Source organism: Mesocricetus auratus, unplaced genomic scaffold (genome assembly GCF_017639785.1).
Source record: "Mesocricetus auratus isolate SY011 unplaced genomic scaffold, BCM_Maur_2.0 Super-Scaffold_100676, whole genome shotgun sequence".
NCBI lineage: Eukaryota > Metazoa > Chordata > Mammalia > Rodentia > Cricetidae > Mesocricetus > Mesocricetus auratus.
Window position 1 is genome coordinate 112,276,664 of NW_024429266.1, and position 23,206 is coordinate 112,299,869.

Genomic DNA, 23,206 nt, shown 5'->3' on the forward strand with positions numbered 1-23,206 from the left:
TTTAATAGCTTGTAATTAGGTCTTTAATACTTCTTTACAATTCTCTTTTAAATTATGCAGTTAAATTTCCAAGTGCTAAAGTGCTAAAAATGGTGCTGGAGACAGCAGACGCCCTTCTGAAGAAGTCTTTTGCCTTCCTGCACTGCTGTTCTGGGTCAGGCCTGTGTTTCTTTCCTTCTAGGGGCTGTATGTTTTCTGGTGCTGCTGATCAGTATTTGTAAACACTCCAAGGGAACAAATGCACTATTCTCTGATCACAGTATAAAACACTCTGGGATAGCTATCTAAACAAGTTTATTGTTTAAATTCAACTTTTGCGGTATGGGCAATTTTATGAGTTATGCATCACAACCTCTCAAATTCCCTTTCTGTTTAAATCAACAAAAGTCAGGGGCTGGAGAGATGGCTCAGCAGTTAATAGCACTGAGTTCAATTCCCAGCAACCATAAGGTGGCTCACAACCAAGATCTGGTGCCCTCTTCTGGCCTCCAGACATACTTTCAGGCAGAACACTGTATACAGAATAAATAAATCTTAAAAAAAAAAAAAAAGTCATCTTATTTTTCTGGGCATGGTAGCCCACGTCTTTAATCCCAGCCTTCAGGAGGCAGAAGCAGATGAATTTCTGTAAGTTCAAGACCAGCCAAAACTATAGATCCTGTCTCACAAAACAAAACAGCTCATTTTACTACCACTAAAAAAACTAGCTAGGGTATTCTTATTGATGGTACTATCATGATCCAATAATCTCTCAATGGTTGAAGACTAAATCTTTAAACATAGAAGTCATTTTGTGGGACACTTCATAATAGGATAGAAATAGTAGTTTCTTTTGGTAACCTATCACTTACCTCTAAAATTTTATAATAATTTTTTGGTGGTAAGTACATGTAACAAAATCTACCACCAGTCATGTTTAGTATACTCATGTCATCCTGGCGTGATTATTATCTAGCTCCAGAACATTTTATCACCTCAAATCTAAGATCTTGATTTTTAAAGATTAAAAAAAAGATCACTAGGATATGTCTAAGAAATGTCTTAGTTCATGAGTCAGTCTGAAAAGGTCTTTAAGGTTCAAATGACTTTTCCTTTGCAGCTTATTGACATTTTTGCTTCTTTTATCTGCTCCTAGAGCTCCTGCTTCATATTAGTGCCCTGTTTCTTCCTCTAATGGCCCTTTCCTCTCAGTAATGGCTTCCTTTTATTTATAGTGTTATATCATGAGATAGTTCCCCAGTGATCTTTAGTTTGAATTTTAGGGGGCATCTACTTTACTGTTCAATTTGGTTAAATGTCAAGACTGGAAAACCATAGGGTTTTTGCCCCTTCAAATATCTTTTCTGTATTATTATTATTGCCACTATTATCATTATTATTATTATTTTGGTTTTTCAAGACAGGGTTTCTCTGTATAGTCTTTACTGTCCTGGAACACACTCTGTAAACCAGGCTGACCTTGACCCACAGAGATCCACTTTCCTCTGCCTCCTGAATGCTGAGATTAAAGGTGCATGCCACCACCACCCACCTTATCTTTTCTATTTATAATTTTCTTTCTATTCCTCACAGGAGCTGTTCATTTTGGCTGTTTAGTGTGATTTTTTTTCTAAGACTACTAGGTTCCCTTGAATTTTGTATGATTTTGTTTTGTTCTGCTCTTTTGAGACCAGGTCTCATTATATAGCCCTGGCTAGCCTGGACTACCTATAGAAACAAAGTTGGTCTTGAACCTGCCTCTGCCTCTCAGTACTGGATTACAGGTGTGCATTATCATGTCTGGCTGAATTTTGCCCAATTCAATCAGTTGCCATGGGTTTCCTCTGCACTTGTGGAAGTTAGATTGGCAAGATACTTTGAACAGCAGAGAAGCAAAAAGAAATCTTGGGAAGTTCTCTAGCTGGCTGGCAGTGACAGCTATGCTCAGATACACAGAAAGCAGGCAGAAGCAGGTCCTCTCACCCTGCCTTTACCAAGTACCTGAGGGACTGTAAATGGCTCAGAGTCACTGTCCCCTGTGGTATCCTGTCTCTTTCAGCTTTGTCACGCCCACGCCAAGAGAAGGAAGAGGCTAGCTAAACAGCACTGTAAACTATAGTACAGAAATGGGTTCTCAGTCCAGAGGGTCCCACATACTCAGATGGATAACAAGCAGTATTTATTTCCTAATCTAGGGTCTACCATGTTGACCTTTGGCTAACTAAGAAATTCCATCATTATGTTTACTCCATAGCTATTCGTCCTCCACTCCATCAACTGCAGGTCCTTCTCTGGATACCAGACCAGCCCCATTTTTATTTCTACTGCTTGATTCTTATTCTTTTCTGCAATTACCGTTTCCTTTCTGACAGCCTTCCAAGCTTTTTCCTCCCTAGGCTCACAGTACACGTGCTGGAAGGAGTACAAAGTGCCCTGAGAGAAAACAGCACAGGAAAAATTGGACGGAAGAGGTCCAGGCATCTCCAGAAACCCTCTGCCCAGCCTTCACTTTCCTGTCATCAGCACCCCCATCTTTCCCTGGAGTCAGAAATCTCAGTGTTAACTAGGTTTCATGGCCCTGTTTTCCTTGGTCCTACTTTTTCTCCATGTTGTCCTGGACCTCCAGCCTTCTAGGAATTACAGTATGGGTGGGAAAATGTAATTACAAAGAGCTGAGTACTTGTCTGCTACCAGTAAGGATCATCTCACAGTAAAATGGGTACGATACCAAGAAATATCTGGGTTACTTTCTCTGCTTCATTCGAGGACAGATTGCTTACTTGAGCAATAGCTCAAACGAAGATCTACAGCAGGTCCTCAACTAGTATCTTCATTTATGATTTCTGTTTCCTAATCCAAAACCTATTTGACAATTGAGAGACAGCATAGTGTACTAAACAAGCATCAGATTACTCAAACTTTATTTCCAGTTCACTCATGGAGTGACTATCTGACTTCAGGGACATTATAAACATGACCTGTTTTCTTAGCACATTATGAGCCCTAGAAGACAAATGTTCATTCATGTTTTCATATAAAACTACTATGAATAAATAGATGGAGTCCTTGTTGCTCGAAGACCAGGGAGGCAGAGGCAGGTGGACCTCTGAGTTCAAGGTTGCCTAGTCTACAGAGTGAGTTCCAGGACAGCCAGAGCTGTTACAGAATGAAATCCTGTCTTGAAAAAACAAAACAAAAAACAAGCAAAAAGTCATACTACATTTTAGAAAGTAGTGACATAGTATTTATTGAGCTTATTGCTACCCAGGCTATTATGTGCTTCTTTATAAGTTTCTTTTAAATTTTATTACCAAAAATGTTTGAAAGGACAGTATCTTTAAGGTTAAATGAAGATTCTTACCAATATGGTTTTTTCTTTATTTAAATACACAATGAAGATTTTTTGTTGTTGTTGTTTTTGAAAAAAGAGCCAGGAATCTGGTATTTCTTACCAAGACAATTTGAGGCATCCACTTGTTCCTTCAAAAAATCAACACACATTTTCTTCACAGGTTCAATCTGGTACTGATTTGCTGCATCTAATAATGACTGAACATTGTTGCTATTCACAGAGATTCTGTAAGTTAAAGGGAATATTAATTTCACACAGTATTATTGTAGAATCCTTCCAACTCTCCCATTACAGTTTTTTGTTTTAAGGAATCAGGAGCAAACCAATTTGTTACAACAATGCTTTTCTGTGGCAGACCCCGATTTTACTCTCCAAATACAGTGGCTCTTCTTTCTCACCTAGCAGTATAAGCAAACTCCACCAGTTGTTCAATAATATCGGGTTCAGCGTCTTTGAGCTCTACTTCAAAGGACTTGGACTCAAGCATGTTGGCTGAAAGAAGAGAAGAAACATAAATGGCCACCAGCAGCACCACAGGTTTAACCGAGGAACTGACACATTTCAAGTTACATTAAACACAAAAGACACTAGGACAGATACTCCTGGAGGGAAATAGATGCAAATTATCTCTCCATGTTAGAGGCACCCCTTGAATTAATCTAAGAGAAAGACATAAAATTAGATTTTCTTTTCTCCCAAGCTCTAAAATAATTCAGTGTCACTCTTCTCTTGTTTCCCTCCAAATCCTCAGAGGTAGGTAGGACACCAAAGACAAAACTTGAGGGAGATACGTTATTTAACTTGACTAAGATCACAGAACAAGAGACAGATGCCATGATGTATGCCTGTAATCTCAGCCCTTGGGAGGCAGAGGTAAGAGGATCTCTCAGACTTCCAGACCTGTCCTGGCTACATGGAAGCTCCTGTCTCAAAATCAGTAAAACAAACAAGCCTCATAAAACAATAGTAAGTAGTATAACCAAAACTTGGTTCCAGGTCTCAGCTAAAAACAGAGGGTTCTTTTCACTAGAGTGACACGCTTTCTCCCTTTCTTTTTCCTCCCCCTCCGGTCTTTTCGAGGGACTGTAAATGGCATAAACTTGCTAGATGTATCTGTTACCCTGTCTTTCTGCCTCAGGTGAAGAAAACAAACCCTGGACTTTCAGGCAGAAACTAACTTTACCATCAAAGATACTGGGCCCTTAGGGCCAATGAAAGAGCACGTATCCTTTGGTCCTCATCACATCTGACTACTTCCAATGTCTTTATTGTTCTAAAGAGTCTTAAAAACTAGAAAAATAATTTTTATCTAGACTCTACCTAATTCTCATAGAAAAACAAAAACCAAAACAAAAACCCAGGAACAGGTTATACCTGCAAATACTCACTTGTGAACATTAAGTTAAAAAAGTGACTGGCCGCAGCAAGGACAACACGGTGAGCAGGAATCTTTCTTTCCTGGACCATGAGGATCACATCACACAGTGTTCTCTAGTGAAAAGGAGAAAGCGTATAAAAAGGAGCTCGCTGGGTCAGCAATATGAAGTAAACCAAAGCAGGAACCGGCCACATGCTGCAATGCCTGTTTCCTACTTAACCCCCTTCCACACACACTTTTAGAGCACAGTCAGCAACGACTTACAAAGCTGCTGTCAGATAATACCAAATTTTGGTGCTATACTCCCAGCAGTCAAGCGGAAAATAAATTAGCCTATCAATCATTAAAAGCAAGTTTCCTGAGCGTCCTGTGATGGCCACAGCTGTTGAGAGGCTGACACTAACAAGTCTGAAGCCAGTCTGGGCTGCTTAGGGAGGTCCTATCTAGCTTTCACCCTTAAAAGACGAAGTCTACCAATCCTTCAGGGGAGCCAAAACTTTTTTCCTAGTATGAATTCTAAGAATTTTATTGTGAGGGGGACTAACCATAATTTTTAAACACTGTAGTCTATATTTGATGCTCCTAAATCATCAGTGCTTGTAAAATCCGGAGTTCACAGCACATTACCCATAAAGCAGCTGTTACAGTTCTGATGGGAAACAGGTCGGAACACAAAGTGGATGAACTGGCTGACTGCTGGGCAGTCAACTTTCCTGAAACAGCTCTTCTCACAAGCGCCCTCTGATAGAAAGCTGGAGGGCAGCCATTTCTATGGTCTGGGCTGCTAAAAGGAGGTAGGCCAACAACAACTTAAATTGCTGGAAAGAGAAAGAAAGACATACTGAAAAAAACGTCGAGGGCCGCCATCTTACAGATGACTCTTAAAGAAAAGTATCTGGGGACATCAAATAATATATTCACAATGAAGCTAAAGATACTATATACAGAGCTCACAGAAAATTTGGGGCCTACCATTTCAACTTAACCACTGGGAGTATAAGGCAAGCAAGGCATTCTGAGTGTTTTTTGTTTTGTTTTTTCTAGTTTAAAATTTTACGCGTATGGGTGTTTACTTGCAAGTATATCTGTGTACAACATGACACCTGAGGAGTTCAGATGAGGATGTCAATTCCCTGGAATTGGGATGGTTTAGAGATGTAAACCATCTTTCTAGCCCAATATTGAGTGGTTTTTAAATCTTGTTACAAATCTTTAATAGTTTAGTACCTTGGCAGACACAGATTTTGCAAATTTTAAATATTTTACTAAATGACAAATATTTTACTAATATAGTTATGAGAACTTGACATTTTCTACTATGTATTTAGTTAGCTATTTTGTGTGTGTGCACACATGCAGGCATGTGAATCAATGTCTGTACACAGAGACCAGAGAAGGATAACAGTTGTCTTCCTCCTTCACTTTCTACCTCATTTTTCTGAGACAGTTTCTCAATGGCCAAACGCTTGCTGTTTTCCTTAGGCTGGCTGACCAGCAAGCTCTCAGGACCTGACTCTCTCTACCCTCTGCTAGGATTACAGACACATTTGGCCATGCCTGGCTTTTCTGTGGGTACTAGAAATTTGAAATCAGGTACTCCTGCTTTCACAGCAAATGCTCTTACCCATTAAACCAGTCCCCCAATACTACTTTTTTGTGAATAAAAATCCAAGTAAGATGCTAATGCTTAGGAAAAAAGAAACGAGCCCACCCACCAAGTAGACTAAAAGATTAAAAAACAATCTATTTTACACATTCTTTCAGGATTTGTTAATAAGTTTTGTGGACCAGTGCTTAGCATCATATGCAGATTGATAGCCCCTAAAGCTATTGACGGTTCATATCTGATCATATGTGGAAAAGGTATAGGATAGGCACAGTCCTCAGGTGATTTGCCACATAAGATGCCAAAACATACAAAGTAGCAAACCAAACCAGTGAGTCCATTTAGTTACATCGCCAAAAATGAGCTGGTTACATTGACTGGAAGCAATCAGTGGACAGTAAAGAAGGCAGGAAGTAAAGAGAAAAACAACAAGAAGCAAACCCATGCATCAGATAACAGAGCTCCCTCTCACAAAGGATGGATCCATCTGTCAGCTAGGGGATTTTCCAAAACAACAGGGATAACCCAAAATACAGAAAAACATTTCCATGAAAAAGGAATTTTAAGTACAATGAACTTTGTCTGCTGGTGGTTTCTGAATGCGCAGCTGGACACTACTGTTAGACATGTAGGGGTAAAGTGGGAGAAGTCATTTGTTTTCCAGTGGCACATTTATTTAACTGTACTATAATGAACTGATGTTTCAAAAGGAGATGGGTAATGTGAACTCATATCTGATACTATCAATTAATGAAGAAGTATACCCACAGACAATGACAGAGACTCCAGTCTGGAGAACATGACAGCCCTAAGAGAGCTGAAGAGAGAAATGTAAAACAAAAACAAACCAAAAAACTCAACAAAGCTACAGCAAAACCCACTAACTTTTTTTTTTTTTTTTTTTTTTTTTTTGGTTTTACGAGACAGGGTTTCTCTGTATTGTTTTGGAGGCTGTCGGTCCAGCCAGGCCTCTAACTCACAGAGATCCGCCTGTCTCTGCCTCTGCCTCCCGAGTGCTGGGATTAAAGGCGTGCGCCACCACCGCCCGGCACCCACTAACATTTGACAAGACATACTGACTGGTTAAATTTAATAAAGAATAAAACCTACCTCATAATTTCTTCTGCTCACTGCCTCCCACATTAGCTATATTTGTGCATTTATTATTCTCAGCTTTTGGATCTTTAGTCGGTCATAAGCAGCACACACTGTTGTGTGGCTGCTATGGTGTGAGGCCTCCCCTCCAACCTCACATTGCATTTTAGTTGCTATTCCGATTGGCAGTATTGAGTGTAACCTGTGACAACGGAGAAAATGGCCATGGTGGTTCCACAGGGGGCATGGTCTGTGGAGCTATTGTGCCGTAAACAGCTACCCAAGAAGGCTATTATCTGCAGGATCACAGTTCAGACTCATTCCTTGCAGAACACAGACTATTAGGAAACACTGAAAATGTCCCTAAGATGGCCAAGAGGACTGTTTGGGTACAGTTTATACCATCCTGTTAGAGCACGCATGTCAAGGTGACTGAAATCAAGCACGGTGTCAGTGTCTGATGAAGACAAACTCAAAGAGATTAAGTCTGAAGAGACTCTAGGTAAAGATCTACCAATACATACAATGTCTGCTACAAAATGGAGGTAAATGCCACTTTCCCAATAGGGTGGGGCTGCTCGCTGCTAGTTTACAGGCAACTCTACAGGGTGGGGCTGGGTTTGATATTAATATTCAAACAAGTTCAAAGAAGAAAAATGCCAAGCCTTTAAGTTTCCAAGGTGGAATAAGAGAGGCTATCAGAGGAAGGCATGAAGCCCTATGGGGAGGGGAGAAAAGCTCAGCTGGAGACAAAAACAGAGGGAATCAGGAAGAGAAAGCAAGGACAGCAGATGCCACAATCCCACCAAACGCAAACCTTGTTTCTGAAATGAAATTAGACACTGACCTACGCTACCGTCAGCTATGATATGGCTATGCTGTCAAATAAACTGTTGCCTTAGTTACTGTTCTAAGTTATTGATCTATACTATGACCAAAGCATTTACTAGGAGCTTGCTTACAGTTTCAGGGGATTAGTCTTTTAGTTCTTTATTAACATGACAGCAGACAGGCATGGGGTTGAGAGCTTACATCTTTATCCATAGACAGGCAGGCAGAGACATGGGGCCTTGTGTGGCTTTTAAACCCTCAAAGCCCACCCCCATTGACATACCTCCATCCCAACAAAGCCATACTTCTTAATCCTTTCCAAATAGTTCCACTAACTGGGGACCCAAGTATTCAAACATATGAGCCTATGAGGACCATTCTCTTTCAAACATTACTGTTCTGGTGGAAGCTCCACCTCAATTCCCCTCCCCCATTTCTCTCTCCCCAAACCCTGCCCCATTTCAGAAAGCCGAGCATTGACAGCCCAGGACCACACCTACCAGCTATTTAAGGCCCAGCTAATATCTGCCACATGTGTGCCCTCGAGTTCTGTCCCCTGCCTTCCTGAGGGCTACCTGGGAATGCTCTGTTTTGCATTGCCTGTTTATTAAATCTGGGTTTATTGATTTGGCTTATTGCATTGTGGCAGAGGATCCAATACTTTAACAATTACACTCTGTCGCCCACAGGCTAGTAGCCATACCGTAATGCAAAATACATTCAGTCAAACTTCAAAAGTCCCCACAGTCTTTCAGTCTTAAGACTAAAGTCCAAAATCTCTTCTGAGACTCAAGGCAAGCTCTTAATTGTAACCCCCCAGTAAAATCAAAAAGCAGATCATACACTTCCAACATACAATGGCACAGAATATATATTACAATTCCAGAAGGGAAGAAGGGGGGCAAAATAAGGAAATACTGGATCAAAGACACTGAAAACCAGTAGGGCAAACTTCAAATCCTGTATCTCTACCTCTAACATTTAGATTCTCAGAACCTATGCAGATGCTGGATGGGCATGGGTTTTCCTATAATTCCAGACAGAGACAGAGCCCCAGAATAAGCTGGCTAGAGAATCTAGCAACAGTTACAAAGTTGGGTTTCAATGAGAAAACCTACCTCAAAAGATAAGGTGGAAAAGCTATCTAAGGATTTCTGACATCAATCTTGGGCATGCACTCATATCAAAATACATGTGTGCACATAAAAATCCAAGACAAAAACTACAGACATAGCCCATTTTGTCACAAATGATTATGAGGAACATATCTGCTGCTCCTTTGTTCATAAAGCCTGGAACATTCAGCAAAGATTAAGCTTTTTAGGGGCACCCACTAAAGTGGTCCTTATCCCCATGCAACCACAGGCCTTTAAAGGCATCTGTTACATTCTCTGATACAAATGAGTAAAAAGAGGGAAGGTTCCCTCAAGATATAGACTTACAGATGGAGGACCTCCACTTGAGGATAGGCTCATAAGAGACACACCCAAGGTGCAGAATAGTCAGGATGAGCAGAGCCGTAGAAAATGCAAGACCACAACCTGACTTGTACAACTGCTGGCTGCAGATGTAGGTAGAACTTCTCTCAAGAGGGAGGGGAGCTCTGTTCCTAGAGAGGGACGCTCAGCCAGGGACACAAAGTCCAAAAAACCCTCTAAGCCTCCAATATACAGGATGAATAACAGGCAAAGAAAGGAAAGCCAGGGAACCTGGGGGCTGATTCTATCTATCTAGTAACTTTCTAACATTTTGCAAAAGAAAAGGAATGTCTCACATGCTGGAGAAGCAGCAATGTACACAGATAAAAATCTCTTCTTTAGGAGGTAAATGGTTTTCCTGTTGGCCTCTTGAGGGGTAATTCCTCCCAGCTGGGTTTACTCTGACACTCTGAAGACCAGAGATGGGAGAGTGTAGGGGTCTATGCTCAGCCTCTTAAAAACCAAAGCTAAGGTTTTTCTTTTCTCTGAAAATTATCTGTTTTAAGGTGTGGTTGGGCACACTTTTTAATCCCAGAGGCAGAGGCAGGCAGATCTTTGAGTGGGAAGCCTCATTTTACTTTCTCTTTATACAATTTCAAAACAAGCATATACCACCACCACAAAACAAAACAAAAAAGCAAACAAACCAACAACAAAACCACTAAACCCCAGAAGAATTACTTTTAGCTGCCTACTGACCTTGGCCATCAAGAGAAAAACTGAAAAACCATTACTTTATTCCATGGGTGAGAAACAGCTAGAACTCAAGAAAAACTCCTGAGTATCTCCTGTTGCTGGATCAGAGTCCCTTATGTACCTTTTGATCTTCACATATTTTCTTGTCAATGGACAAGAAAGTAAGGTGCTCCTAGTTTCTTGGTGTAGGTCACCATTTATCAGAATTGTGTTGGTAGAGTGACTACTTTTACAGAGCTAAAAGTTAGGTGGTAAAAACACTAAACTAAGAAGTGGCTACAATATTTACAGAAAAATGGCAAGTGCACAAAAGTTCAATCCAATGTAAAATATTTAGAACAAGTAGTTGCTTTTTAAAAGTAGATTTACTAATCTTTTATCTCATCACATCTATACTTTTTAGAAGTAGATTGAATACTCTACCTTTTAATCTTATCATATCTCTATCCTCTCTTTTTTCCTTTTAAGAGTAGATTCAATAATCTACTCATATCTGTATCCCCCCTTTTTTTTTTCAAAACAAAAACCTTGATTCCAAAGCCCCTTGTTCAACTTTCTTCCAGACCGTAACCAACATTTCATAACCTATCTCCCTAACAATGACAATTATCTATCACCCACCACACCTCTTGGGAATCTGGGTGTCCTGTTACTTCCTGCTGTCTGGGGGCAACGGCATCTTTAGGAGATCTTGAAAAGAAACATTTTGGGTTAACTGTCAAGCTGTATTATTTTTTGTCCAGACTCTGCATAATGGGAAAGTGCAGAGCTTGTCTCAAGTCCTGGCTAGAGTGGTCTGTGAGGCTGCATCATCTCAGGGACCTCCTCGAAATCACCCTGAGCAGTTTGTAGTCCAAAGCTGATCTTTAGTTATTGTTGCTCAGCTTAATGGTGTTATGGTCCTGGTGAAATTGTTGTGGGTTCCATCTTTTTTGTTGGTTTATCAAGATAGCACTTTTCTGTTTTAACAGTACTGGCTGTCTTGAAACTCTCTTTTTAGATCAGGCTGCCCAAAATCACTGAGATCTGAGTGCTTCTGCCCCCCAAGTGGTGGTATTAAAGGTGTGTGAGACCTCCACCCAGATTGGATTCAATCTTCTTTTTGGAGACTTCAGAGATTGCATTAGGTCAGATTGTTCCTTTCTTGCTAATTTTTTCCAGGTAGTTCTCTCTTCTTCTTTGGATGCTTATTTGTCCAAAGGTCTTAAATTCCTCAAGATGGTTGTTTTTTATTTTTCTGTAAAGACAAAAACAAGCCTTCTCCAACCCTAACTTTGGGGAAGTTCCTAATCTAATCCTTATCAATACTGATCTATGGTTTCTCCTGAATTTTTTATTTGAGTTTCTAAAGCTCTTCTTTCATTCAAAGCAATATATTTTCTTGCAGTAGTCATTAGGTTATTGAATTGTTCTGGGAAGGAGTTTCATCCACAGTGGTAGGAAATGAATGAACCAGCAGTTTTGGCATGGGGGGGCTCAGTGGCAATACAATAGTCCTTAAATATTTGTTTTTCTTCTGTCCCATATCAGGTGACTCTTGTGACTTGAGACCGAGATTTATTTTTCTTTAACAAGCATGCTTGAGTTTAGAGGAGAGAGTTATACTCCAACAAATGTGCTTTAATTTTTAATTGGACTGTGATGACAAAAGAACCATTTGCATTATGTCTGTAGAGAAAAGCAGAAACAAACATTTGGGAAGATTTATGAGATTTTATCCTGTTGGAAATATGATATAACAATAGACTAATTTACTCCTTCTTGGGACAATTTTTCTGGATTATTTGCCCCTTTTACTTCAGATGTCCTAATTATCCAGTGGTCTCTGGGTTCCCTAAATGGATCCTTTTATTCTCCTGAAAAAGACAAAAATAAAACCCTTCCAAAACCCTAAATTTTTGGGAGGTTCTCCTTTAGCAAGTTACATCTGATCAAATGAAAATACATTTGTTAGTTTTATAGGTTTAGATTAAATGGTCATGCTGGCTGATGAACTATCATCTTTTCTAATTAAGATGTATCTTGTATAAATAGAATCTTTATTAATTTTGATGGTATCCATAGCTTTTCTTTCACCTGTGGAAACAAAGCCAAACCTCTTTCACAATGTAACACATGCCCTGGTTTCCATTCATAGGTCAACACATCTTTGAAGTATACCAGCTGATTTAATTCCATAGTTTTTTTTCTATTATCCAATGTCTCTCCGCAGCTGTCTTTCCTTTTTCATTAGCATTCAGAAAATTTGAAGTTAATAAAGCACTATGCAATCTATTTTGGGGATTCTTTATCATCCCTGTTTATTTAGCATTTTCATTATTCGATTTGATTTTTCTGTTAACTGCCTGCCCTGTAGGATTGTGTGGTATACCTGTAATATGCTTTATATTATAAAAAGCAAAAAACTGTTTAATTTTCTTAGAGACACTGCTGGAGCATTGTCTGTCTTTATTTATGCAGGTGTACCCATGATGGACATGACTTGTAGCAAATGTGTAATTACCGAATCAGTCTTTTCTGAACTCAAAGCAGTTGCCCATTGTAAACCTGAACAAGTATCAATGGTGTGATATACATACTTTAATTTTCTAAATTCTACAAAATGGGACACATCCCTCTGCCAGATCATTCCTTTAAGTACCCTTTAGGTCACTTCCTGCAGGTAGACATTTCCTTATAATTTTCTTGGCTTGTTGCCACGTGATGGAAAAGTCTTTTTTCAAACCTTTGTTATTGACATGGTGTTTTTTATGAAATTCTGAGGCCTTTAGCACATTTCCTATCAATAGTTGATCAATATCATGATTACCTGTGCTAGAGGGCCTGTCAGATACCTATGGGATCAGATGTGTGTCATATGCATGGGATGATTCCTGTCCCTGACTATGTCTTGTAACTGAATAAATAAGGAAGTAAATTCTGTATCATCTGGTATAAATTCAGCAGTTTCAATATGTAAAACAACTCTTTTCTGCAAATTGTGAATCAGTAACTATGTTGAAAGGTTCTTTATGATCCATTAACGCCATGAGAATAGCATATAATTCTAACTTTTGGACAGAATTGTAAGGACTTAAATCCACTTTAAATTTTCTGATTTGTAACCTGCCTTTCCTGATTTATTTACATCAGTATAGAATGTAGGGGCTCCAAATATTGGTGTTCCCCATACAATGTGAGGAAGGATCCAGTTAGTTCTCTTTATAAATTTAATTCTCAGGCTTTTGGGATAATGGTTGTTAACCTCTTCCAAAAAATTACCACAAGCTCTTTGCTAGGGTTCACTTTCTGCCCACAATTTGTCAATCTCATCATTAATAAAAGGTACTATAATTTCTGCTGGATCTATTCCTGCTAATTGACGAAGTCTCAATTTTCTGTTGAGAATCAACTCAGGTATCTTTTCCACATGAATTTTTACTTTTTTACTTGGTGTATGTAGTAAGAAGATCCATTCTATGATAGTATCTTCCCTCTGCATTAAAATTCCTGTAGGGAATTGCTTAGAGGGTAACATGACTAGAATGCACTTAAGCTTTGGATCTATATGATCCACATGTGCAATCTATAAATTCATCTTCCACCAAAGCCAATTCTGTCTCAGTTTCAGCTGCTTATTCCCTGGGGCTATTTAAGTCCTTGTCATCATCTAAGATTTTGTTTAAATGATCAGTTGATCAGGGTTTTTTTGGTTGTTGTTGTTGTTTGTTTGTTTTGTTTTTCGAGACAGGGTTTCTCTGTATTGTTTTGGAGGCTGTCCTGGAACTGGCTCTGTAGACCAGGCTGGCCTCAAACTCACAGAAATCTGAAATCTGCCTGCCTCTATCTCCCGAGTGCTGGGATTAAAGGCGCATGCGGCACCAACACCCAGCAGTTGATCAGGTTTTATCCCAATAATGTGCTGTAGATGGGAAATGTCTCCCAGCAATCTTTGAAACTCAGTAAAAGTCTGTAATTGATCTCTCCTAATTTGAACCTTTTGGGGTCTAATTTTTTTGTAAACCTATTTTCTGCCCAAATAATTAACAGAATCTTCTCTTGGTTATTGTAATCACCAACAAGGCAAATTTTTCTTTACTTCTTCAAACACTGTTTCTAAACTATCTACATTTGAATCAGAAAATAAAATGTCACCCAAACTATAGACTGAGGAAATTGCTTACATAGTATTTCCAATGGCTGCCTCACAAAATACTGGCACAGGATGAGGCTAGTCAACATTCTCTGTGGGAGATCCTTCCACTGATATCTTTTAGCAGCGCTGTGAAGGCAAAATTTTCTTTTTCTTGTAATGGTATACTAAAGAAACAATCTTTTAAATCAATAACTATGAGAGGCCATCCTTTAGGCAATAGAGAAGGCAAAGAAATTCCAGACTGTAGAGAGTCCATTGGTTGTATCACCTTGTTAAAAGCTCTTAAATCTGTTACAATTCTCATTTTTTCTGACTTCTTTTTAAAAATAAACATATGAGTATTCCAAGGGCTGGTTGATTCCTCTATATGCTGAGCATTTTGTTGCTCCTGTACCAGATTTTCTAAAGCCTGCAGTTTCTTTGTTGTTAAAGGACATTGAGCAACCCATACAGGTTCGCCTGCAGTCATTTTAAAGGTAGGGATGTTGGTCTTTGGAAGATCAACCAATACCTGCATGGCTGTTATGTGTTCTTTATAATACCTTATTATAAATTTTCCAGAACCATACATTAATATATGTTTTGCTTCTAATTTGGGGGGAATGTTTATCTGGGTATTCCATTGTTGTAATAAATCACATCCCCACAAATTCATTTCAATATTAGCAACATATGGCTTTAATACTCCTCTCTGTCCTTCTGGCCCGATATATTCGAGACATCTAGCACTTTCTTTCACTTGAGATAAAGTTCCAATCCCTGAAAGTTGAACATTTGCCTCCTAAAGAGGCCAATTTGGATGCCAAGATTCTTGTGATATAATTGTTACATCCATACCGGTGTCTACCAGATCTTCAATGATAACATCATGTATTCGTACTTTTAATTTTGGTCTCTGCTCATTTATAGAACTTTGCCAATATACTGGCCTTGTGATTTCTTTCCTGACTTTTTTGTTCTCTCTTTTATAGTTCTTCTATCATCCAGAGCAGTATGTTTTCTTACAGTAGGTATTAGGCTTTTTAGTTGGTCTGGGAAGTGTTTTCCACGGTGACAGGAAAGGACTGAACTGAATTTGGCATAGGGTTTTTGCAAAGGGCCTTCAAGAGGCTCCTCAGGGCATTTCCCGACGGGAAAGGATTACCTTGATAACCTCTTGTCAATCCACATTCACTTGTGCAGTGCCTGCCTTTACCACACCTTTCCCATAATACAGAAGGGAGGGACGTTGTTTGGATTATATTTATAAAAAGAATTGTTTCTAGAAATGCCCTGTTTACAATCCCTTTCCAGGTGACCTTGTCTGCCACAATTAAAACATTTGACATTTTGAGTTTTCTTTTAACCTCTTGAAATGATCTCTCCCAGTCATGTTATCATCATCATAGCTATGAGCTTCAATATTAATTATATCTTGAATCCAATCCTCTAAAGGTGCTGATTTTTGCTTTTAAAGGCCTAATTATCCTTTTCTGTTGGGCACTGGCATTTTCAAAAGTCATTGTTTCAATTATTTTTCTAACATCTGAGTCTGGTATCATTCTATTGACAGTCTTTGTAAGAAGTCCATGAGTGCTTCCTTTGGGCCCTGTATGACTTTTGTAAATGGTTCAATTTTCTTTCCTATTTCTCCAATTCTGTCCCAAGTATCCAAAGCTCCTGCACAGTATAAGCCTAACAGATTATCACATATTGATGGCATTGCCTTTCTAAAGTAATATAATCTCCTTCTCCAAAAATTTGATCTTGGTAGATATCTATACCTCTAGCTTTACTCTTTTGTTCAATATTCAAAGTCTCTTCTCTGAACCAGAAATTCAATGTAATTGTGATCCAGCTTTCATCAAATCTATCCAATCTACAGGGATAACCCTATTACAAACTGACCCAGTGTTTATCATCTGCTTCACAATGGTGAATGGATGCCATGAGACTACAGTATCCTTAAATTTCCCTAAATCTAACACTGTCACAGGCTTCCAAGTAGCCCTTGTAGAATCTACTTCATTTGGCGCTTACTGGATATATTAAAGGTTTCTCTTAAGACCTTAGAGTGTTCACTTTTAACCTTAAAATGCAATGCTGAATCTGCTTTTCCATGTAATTCTCCAGTCTGGGTTTGAATATCTCTATGATATGCTTTAATAAGCTTTTCTAAGGCCTGCATCTTAGCACTCATATCAACCAACTTTAATAGAGATAAACCAAGAATTACCAAAACAACAAAGATTATCAAAATGACAACTGTATATCAACTAAGGCTAAGTTGATTATCCCTTCATGATCCATTTTGTAGTCATATGCAGATCTAATTTTCTCCATTTTACTAGTGTTTTCCATTTTTTTAGTGTGGGGGAAAAAACTTTTTAAACTGATTCCTTCCTTTAAGAATTCCCAAAAGCCTAGACACATGGGGGAAGGCCTAGGCCTTGCTCCAAATGATATGACAGACTTTGAAGATCCCCCATGGAAGGCCTCACCCTCCCTGGGGAGCAGAACGGGGATGGGAGAGGGGACTACTCGGGGGCAGGGGAAGAGAGGAGGGAGAGGGAAGTGGGATTCACATATAAAACAAGCTTGTTTCTAATTTAAATTAAAAAAAAATTCCCAATAAATTTACCAAATCTGCTGACAATGTCAGTGAACTCTAAGGCACAGCTCATCTGATCCGAGAGAAAGGAGGTAAAAGTGTGTTTTGGGTACTGTAATACATTAGGTTCTGGATACAGATACTTTTGTCTTAGTGAACATTTCTATTGCTGTAATGAAACACCATGACCAAAAAGAACATTGGGGAGGAAAGGGCTTATCTGGCTTACATTCCACATCACTGTTCATCCTGGAAGGAAGTTGGGGCAGGAACTCAAACAGGGCAGGGACCTGGAGGCAGGAACTGATGCAGAGGCCATGGAGGGGTGCTAGAGCATGAATAATAAAAGCGCAGAGTCAGCTATCGGGGGGGGGGGGGCTGAAAGATCAGAGAATCAGAGCTGCCAGTCACTAGAGTTCTTACCTCTACCAATGCTCAGACCAAAGGAGAGATCCTGTCCTCAGACTGCCTCCTCAGACTGCACTGAGCTCCTGTCTCCTCCCACCTTATAGTCAGTCATTTCTCCACCCAGCCATATCACTCCTGTCTCTACCTCCCTAGTAATGGGATTCAAAGTGTGTAACTCTCAAATACTGAGATTAAAGGTGTGAACTACCACCACTTGGCTGTTTCTCTTTTAGACTGGATCAGTTTCATGTAGCCCAGGCTGGCCTTGAACTAACAGAGATCCGTCTGCCTCTGTCTCCCAAGTGCTGGGATTAAAGGTGTGTGCCACCACTGCCTGGCCTCTATGGCTAAATAGTGTGGCTAGCTCAATATTTATTTGTTAGATCATAAACAAAGTATCACCACAGGGTGCTTACTGGCTTGCTCAGTCTACTTTCTTTCTTCTCATCTGGTCCAGGGAGGGAACCACCCATAATGGACCGAGCCCTCCTCCAACAATCACTAAGAAAATGCTCCACAGGCCCATCTACGACCCAATCTTAGAGAGGCATTTTCGTAATTGCTTGTGTATAAGTAGACATAACCAATCAGCATACACCTGAAGTATGACTGGAAAAGCAGGTTAAGATCAGACAAGCACAGGGTTTGAAGGCTGGTTAAACCCTGCCAACCACCACGCTACTGACCATTTTCTTCAACCCTCAGCTTCACCGTCTTCCTTTTCCATGCTAGCAGAAGATCTCATGCATCTTACTCAGAGTAACAAGACTGGATAACACCGGATCCTTCTGACTCCAAGCACATCTATCTGCCAGTCCTTGACTTACTCACTAGGAAGAGGAGTTGTCAGACCTTTGAGACTGACCATGCTTACTTCTGTTATCTTATCAGGAATTACCAATTTCCTATTCTGTCTCTCATGTAGTCAACACTTACTTCTATTAGTTTTGTTTCCTTTGGTTTGATTTTTGTTTCATCACAAGAGGATTTCAGTGGATATGCAGCTCAGGCTAGCAATTTTAATAGCGTCCTGCCTGCTGGGATTATAGATACGGGCCACCACATCCAGTTTGCAATTTTTAAACAGACTGACTTCCCTCCCATTTAAACAGACCCAAGCAACGTTCACTTGACTTTCTTCAGGGCCAAACTTCTCAAGTCGAGCTGTTTTAATTTTCTCCTATCTCACTCACTACTGCTTACACTAATCTGATTCCCATCTGTCCCTCCATTAAAATACTGCCAACAAACTTACAGGGCTTGATCCAATCAGCCTTAATTCTACTCACCTTCTGACTTTTCATTGACTTTAAAACTCAAGGTCCTCCTTTTGAAACAATTTACTCCGATTTTTCAAAATTCTTATTTTTCTCTTTTCTTCTGGACACTGCTTTTTCATGTTCTTTATGGCTCATTCCCTAACCTTCATCTTAGATTCTTAAGTTGCCATAAGATCAGTGAAGAAGTTATCTTCAGTAGACAGATAACTGATATAAATCAACACTTCTAAGCTACAACCATCCAGACCCATCAACTGATCATCCTATTGACAACCCAAATGAAACGTATCTGAAGATACAAATTATAATCCTTGTTCCAATAGTTTGACTAGTTACACATTCCAGAATATTAAGTCAAACTTTGTATTGAACCCTCTACCAACAGCAACAAAACAACTAACATTTACTTATGTCCAGTCCTATTTTAGGTTATCTTAATTTGGATATCATGACCACACATGGAAGTATGACACCTAGGTCTTATGGATTTTACATTTTTTTAATATTACCTTGTCTTCACTGATACTAGACTGCTGCTGCTAGTTATCTCAGTCCAAAGAATCATCAGGTCTCACTGGACACAACTTCCTATTCAGTCTGACAGCAATTACTCTGAGATCTCTTTTAATTCACATCTTTTAATTTCATTCATATAAAGAAAAGGATCGTAGGCTGGGCATGGTGGCACATGTCGCCAATTCCCAGAGGCAGAGGCAGGTGGATCTCTGTGAGTTCCATGTCTGCCTTGTCTACAGAGTGACTTCTAGGACAGCCAAGGTTGTTACACATAAAAACCCTATCTCAAAAAACCATAATGAACAAACCAACCAACCAACCAACCAACCAACCAACAAAAGCTGTTTTCAAAAGAAAAACATGTTTTAAATAAGGGCAAACCACCTAACTTAAGAAGAAGCCTGCACCATGTTCACTCCTCATGTTTTGTGTTCCAGTCAAATTGAACTTTAGCCAATGCCTTGCACTTGCCATTCTAAAGAGAAGTAAGTCTCCAGCATAAGCATGTTGTTTCTGGTACAGGAGAGAGTCTCTCCTCTGCCTGGGAAATACTCTGTTAGTTCTCCACTGCCACTTGCTTAGAGAAACTTTCCTGATGGTCAATATACTATATTCTTCTCCTTAACAATACCCACCACTATTGTAAATTTTATGTTTATCTGTGTAGCTCTCAACTAATGAATATCTCATTCTCCTAACCAGATGTAAACTGCACAGGAAAAAGGGCCCATCAGGTTTTGCTTACTATTATAATCCTTGCAACACAGCAGCCTCTCCGTAAAAACCCATTTGGATAAATGAGTTAGGAAGTCAAACTGCAACGGGACATCGTATGAATTTCGAGTAAAAAGGGTAGCGAACTTACTTAACTTTGGGGTGCAACAATAAAAAGAGGGGTATTTAGAGGGGCATGTTAAAGCTGAGAATGGGTAACTCTTTGCTGGTTGATTAAAAAACAAGAAGTGAAAACATGTTTAAATACTGACAGCAAGAAGCCAACAGAATAAGAGATATAGATGCTGAATATAGACGGACTAAAAATATAACTTTTCATGTCAGTTTCAAAGAAATCAAAGCCTCATAAGTAATACCGACCTTAGACAGCATTATGGCTTAGACGTGAAGTTTACCTCCAGAAGGTCCAGAAGGCCTGGTTGTAAATGGCACCACTATTTTAGGAGATTAGCTGAAATTTTTAGAAATAAGGCCAGGGTAAAAGTAGGCCAGTGGAGGCAGGCCCTCTTTTTTTTGGGGGGGGGATAATCTTGTCCTTGGTCCCTTCATGTCTGTGTCCTGCCTATAATAAAGTGAAATGCCACCCGTCACATGTGGGACCACCCAATCATGGACTGAGCCTTCTAAAGTCCAGATCCCAAGTAAGTCTTTCCTCCTTAAGTTGCTTTATGTATTTTGTCACAGCTATGAAAACAACCAACAACAACACAGAAAGCTAATATAAGAAGTGGGGCCGGGCGTTGGTAGCGCACGCCTTTAATCCCAGCACTCAGGAGGCAGAGGCAGGCAGATCTCTGTGAGTTCGAGGCCAGCCTGGTCTACAGAGAAACCCTGTCTCGAAAAACCAAAAAAAAAAAAAAAAAAGTGGGATAGTTGCTATAACTAATCTGACCATATGGTCCAGAAACCTTTTTGACTAGTATATGGAAAATCTTGAAGAGATTAGAGGGGCTAGAGAGGCCCTAGAATGTTATAATGCTTAATTCTCATAGAAGCTTAAAGGGCAGAATGTCAATAGAAATTTAGAGGCTAAGGATGGGAACAAGGATACTGTGTTAGCACATAGCAAAGTTATTGACTATATTTTGTTCATGCCCTGAATCCTTGTAGAAACTTGAATTTAATCTAGCAGAGAAAGTTTCAAGATAGCCTAGCATTCAGAATGTGGGACAGGGAGGCAGGCTACTTTAAACAGGTTTACAGTAAAAATGAAGCAGAAAGTCTTGCAATGTGGTCAAAAAAAGTCTATATAAAACTGAGGCCAACAAGGCATAGTCTCTGCAAAGTTAGAGCTATTAAGAAGCTACGAAGGGCCGGACGTTGGCGCACGCCTTTAATCCCAGCACTCGGGAGGCAGAGGCAGGCGGATCTACAGAGCGAGTTCCAGGACAGCCTCTAAAACAATACAGAGAAACCCTGTCTCGAAAAAAACCAAAAAAAAAAAAAAAAAAAAAAAAAGAAGCTACAAAGGACTTTATATCAATCAACACACATTTCTCTATAGTAACTTCAAATATTAATGGTGCCAGCTCACCAACCAAAAGACAAGCTATCTGAATGGTTAAGAAACAGGATCCACCCTCATGTTTACAATGAACATACCTCACTTTCAAGGATGAAAGGACTTCAAGAGTGAAAGGATTTAATATATATACTAAAAAAGTTTAATTAGCATTATCCTACAGATAATGTTCCTCCCAGAAACCATGGCTATTCTATAAAAAGCCCAGTCTCAGGTGTGGGGTACCTCCCCTAGAGTTGTTGGTCAAGGGGGTCTAAGAGACTGTCAAAACAATAAGGCTATTGCCATTGCGCTTGGCAGCCCACCAAAACTTGGGGATAAGATTCGAATGCTAAAGAAAGCACATGCTTTAGTCACAGAGCTTGGAGAAAGCAAGCTGGTACAGAACCGGAAGCCTCCTTTCTTACGGTCAGCTTTCACAGTGCCACAGCCAGTTCCTGGGAGAGAAAAGGCACCAACAGTCTTCCCAGCAAGATAACCCATGGGTATAATGGTGGCACCAATGTCTCGGGGTATGTGTGGTCTGAACGAGAAATGCTCTCATAGGCTCATATATTTGAACACCTGGTCCCCAGTTAGGAGAGGTTATTTACTGGAGGAAGTATGTCACTAAGGTGGGCTTGAGGTACAGTCTAGCCTCACTTCCTGTTCTCCTTACCTCTCTCTCCCTCCTGTGTGAAGATGAGAATACAATTGGTCAGCTTCCTGCTCCTGCCACATGCCTTCTTTCCTGACTGTCACCATGCTTTTTCTGCCATGACGGACTTCTATCCCTCTGGAAACACAGGCCTAAGGAAATCCTTTTTTAAAGTCGGTTTTAGTCAGGTATGTCAGATTTAGGGCCTGCTTCAACAAGAGGGAACTCATGACCCACAGAGTAAACTTGGCCAACCACCTGTAGCTAGAAAAAAACCCTATTATCCTTTTGCCGTCTATCCCTAAGCCCATAGACTAGTCCAGAGCTAACCCTCCTCTAAGAAGCTTCATCTAGCAGTGCACGCAAGCTAACACAGAGGAACAAAAGTGATCGAAGTGCAAAGATTAAGTTACTGTGTAGGACTCATCCCTAAGTGGACACCACTACCCCCCAGCCACAGTCTTCTGAACAGGCAGTTGCACTCATCAACTCTCAACAACTGTGGATGCTACCCAAGACCTTGACAAGATCAATCTAGTCAATATTCCAGCACAGTAGGGAAGGCTCACAAAGCTGCACTGCCAGTTGAGAAGCTTCAGAGAGTTGATGGATACAGGGGGACTGTCAGTTTCCTTCAGAGGTAGGGACCCTGTTGAGTTAACCATGAGCTACCATGCTACAGCAACATTCATGCCAACACTGATGGACTATGCAGGTTCTATGAAGATGGGAAGGTGATGGGGAGGGGGCATGAGAGAATCAGAAGGAGTTGGAGGGAGAGAGTGAAGAGTGGATTTGATTAAAAAAAAAAAGACAAAACACAACACAGTAATCTATACTCAAACAGCATACTGAAGAATCATAGTCATTTTAGCCAGCAAGCCTATCTAATTCTCACATAGGCTTTGTGATTCTCTCACAGAACTCAATAGGAGGTTTAACATAAGGTTTTAAATGGTAGTTATACT

At 39.9% G+C, this 23,206-nt stretch overlaps 1 protein-coding gene across 1 annotated transcript in view; it reads right to left on the minus strand.

Annotated features, from left to right (window-relative positions):
• Klhl7 (kelch like family member 7) overlaps positions 1-23,206 on the minus strand; it is a 53,778-nt gene that overhangs the window by 24,858 nt on the left and 5,714 nt on the right. Inside the window, exons 2-4 of the mRNA XM_040737034.1 lie at positions 4,720-4,822; positions 3,730-3,823; positions 3,432-3,556 (exon numbers count right to left, since the gene is read on the minus strand). Coding sequence (XP_040592968.1) covers positions 3,432-3,556; positions 3,730-3,823; positions 4,720-4,822 — 322 coding nt within the window. The remainder of the gene's footprint in view (positions 1-3,431; positions 3,557-3,729; positions 3,824-4,719; positions 4,823-23,206) is intronic.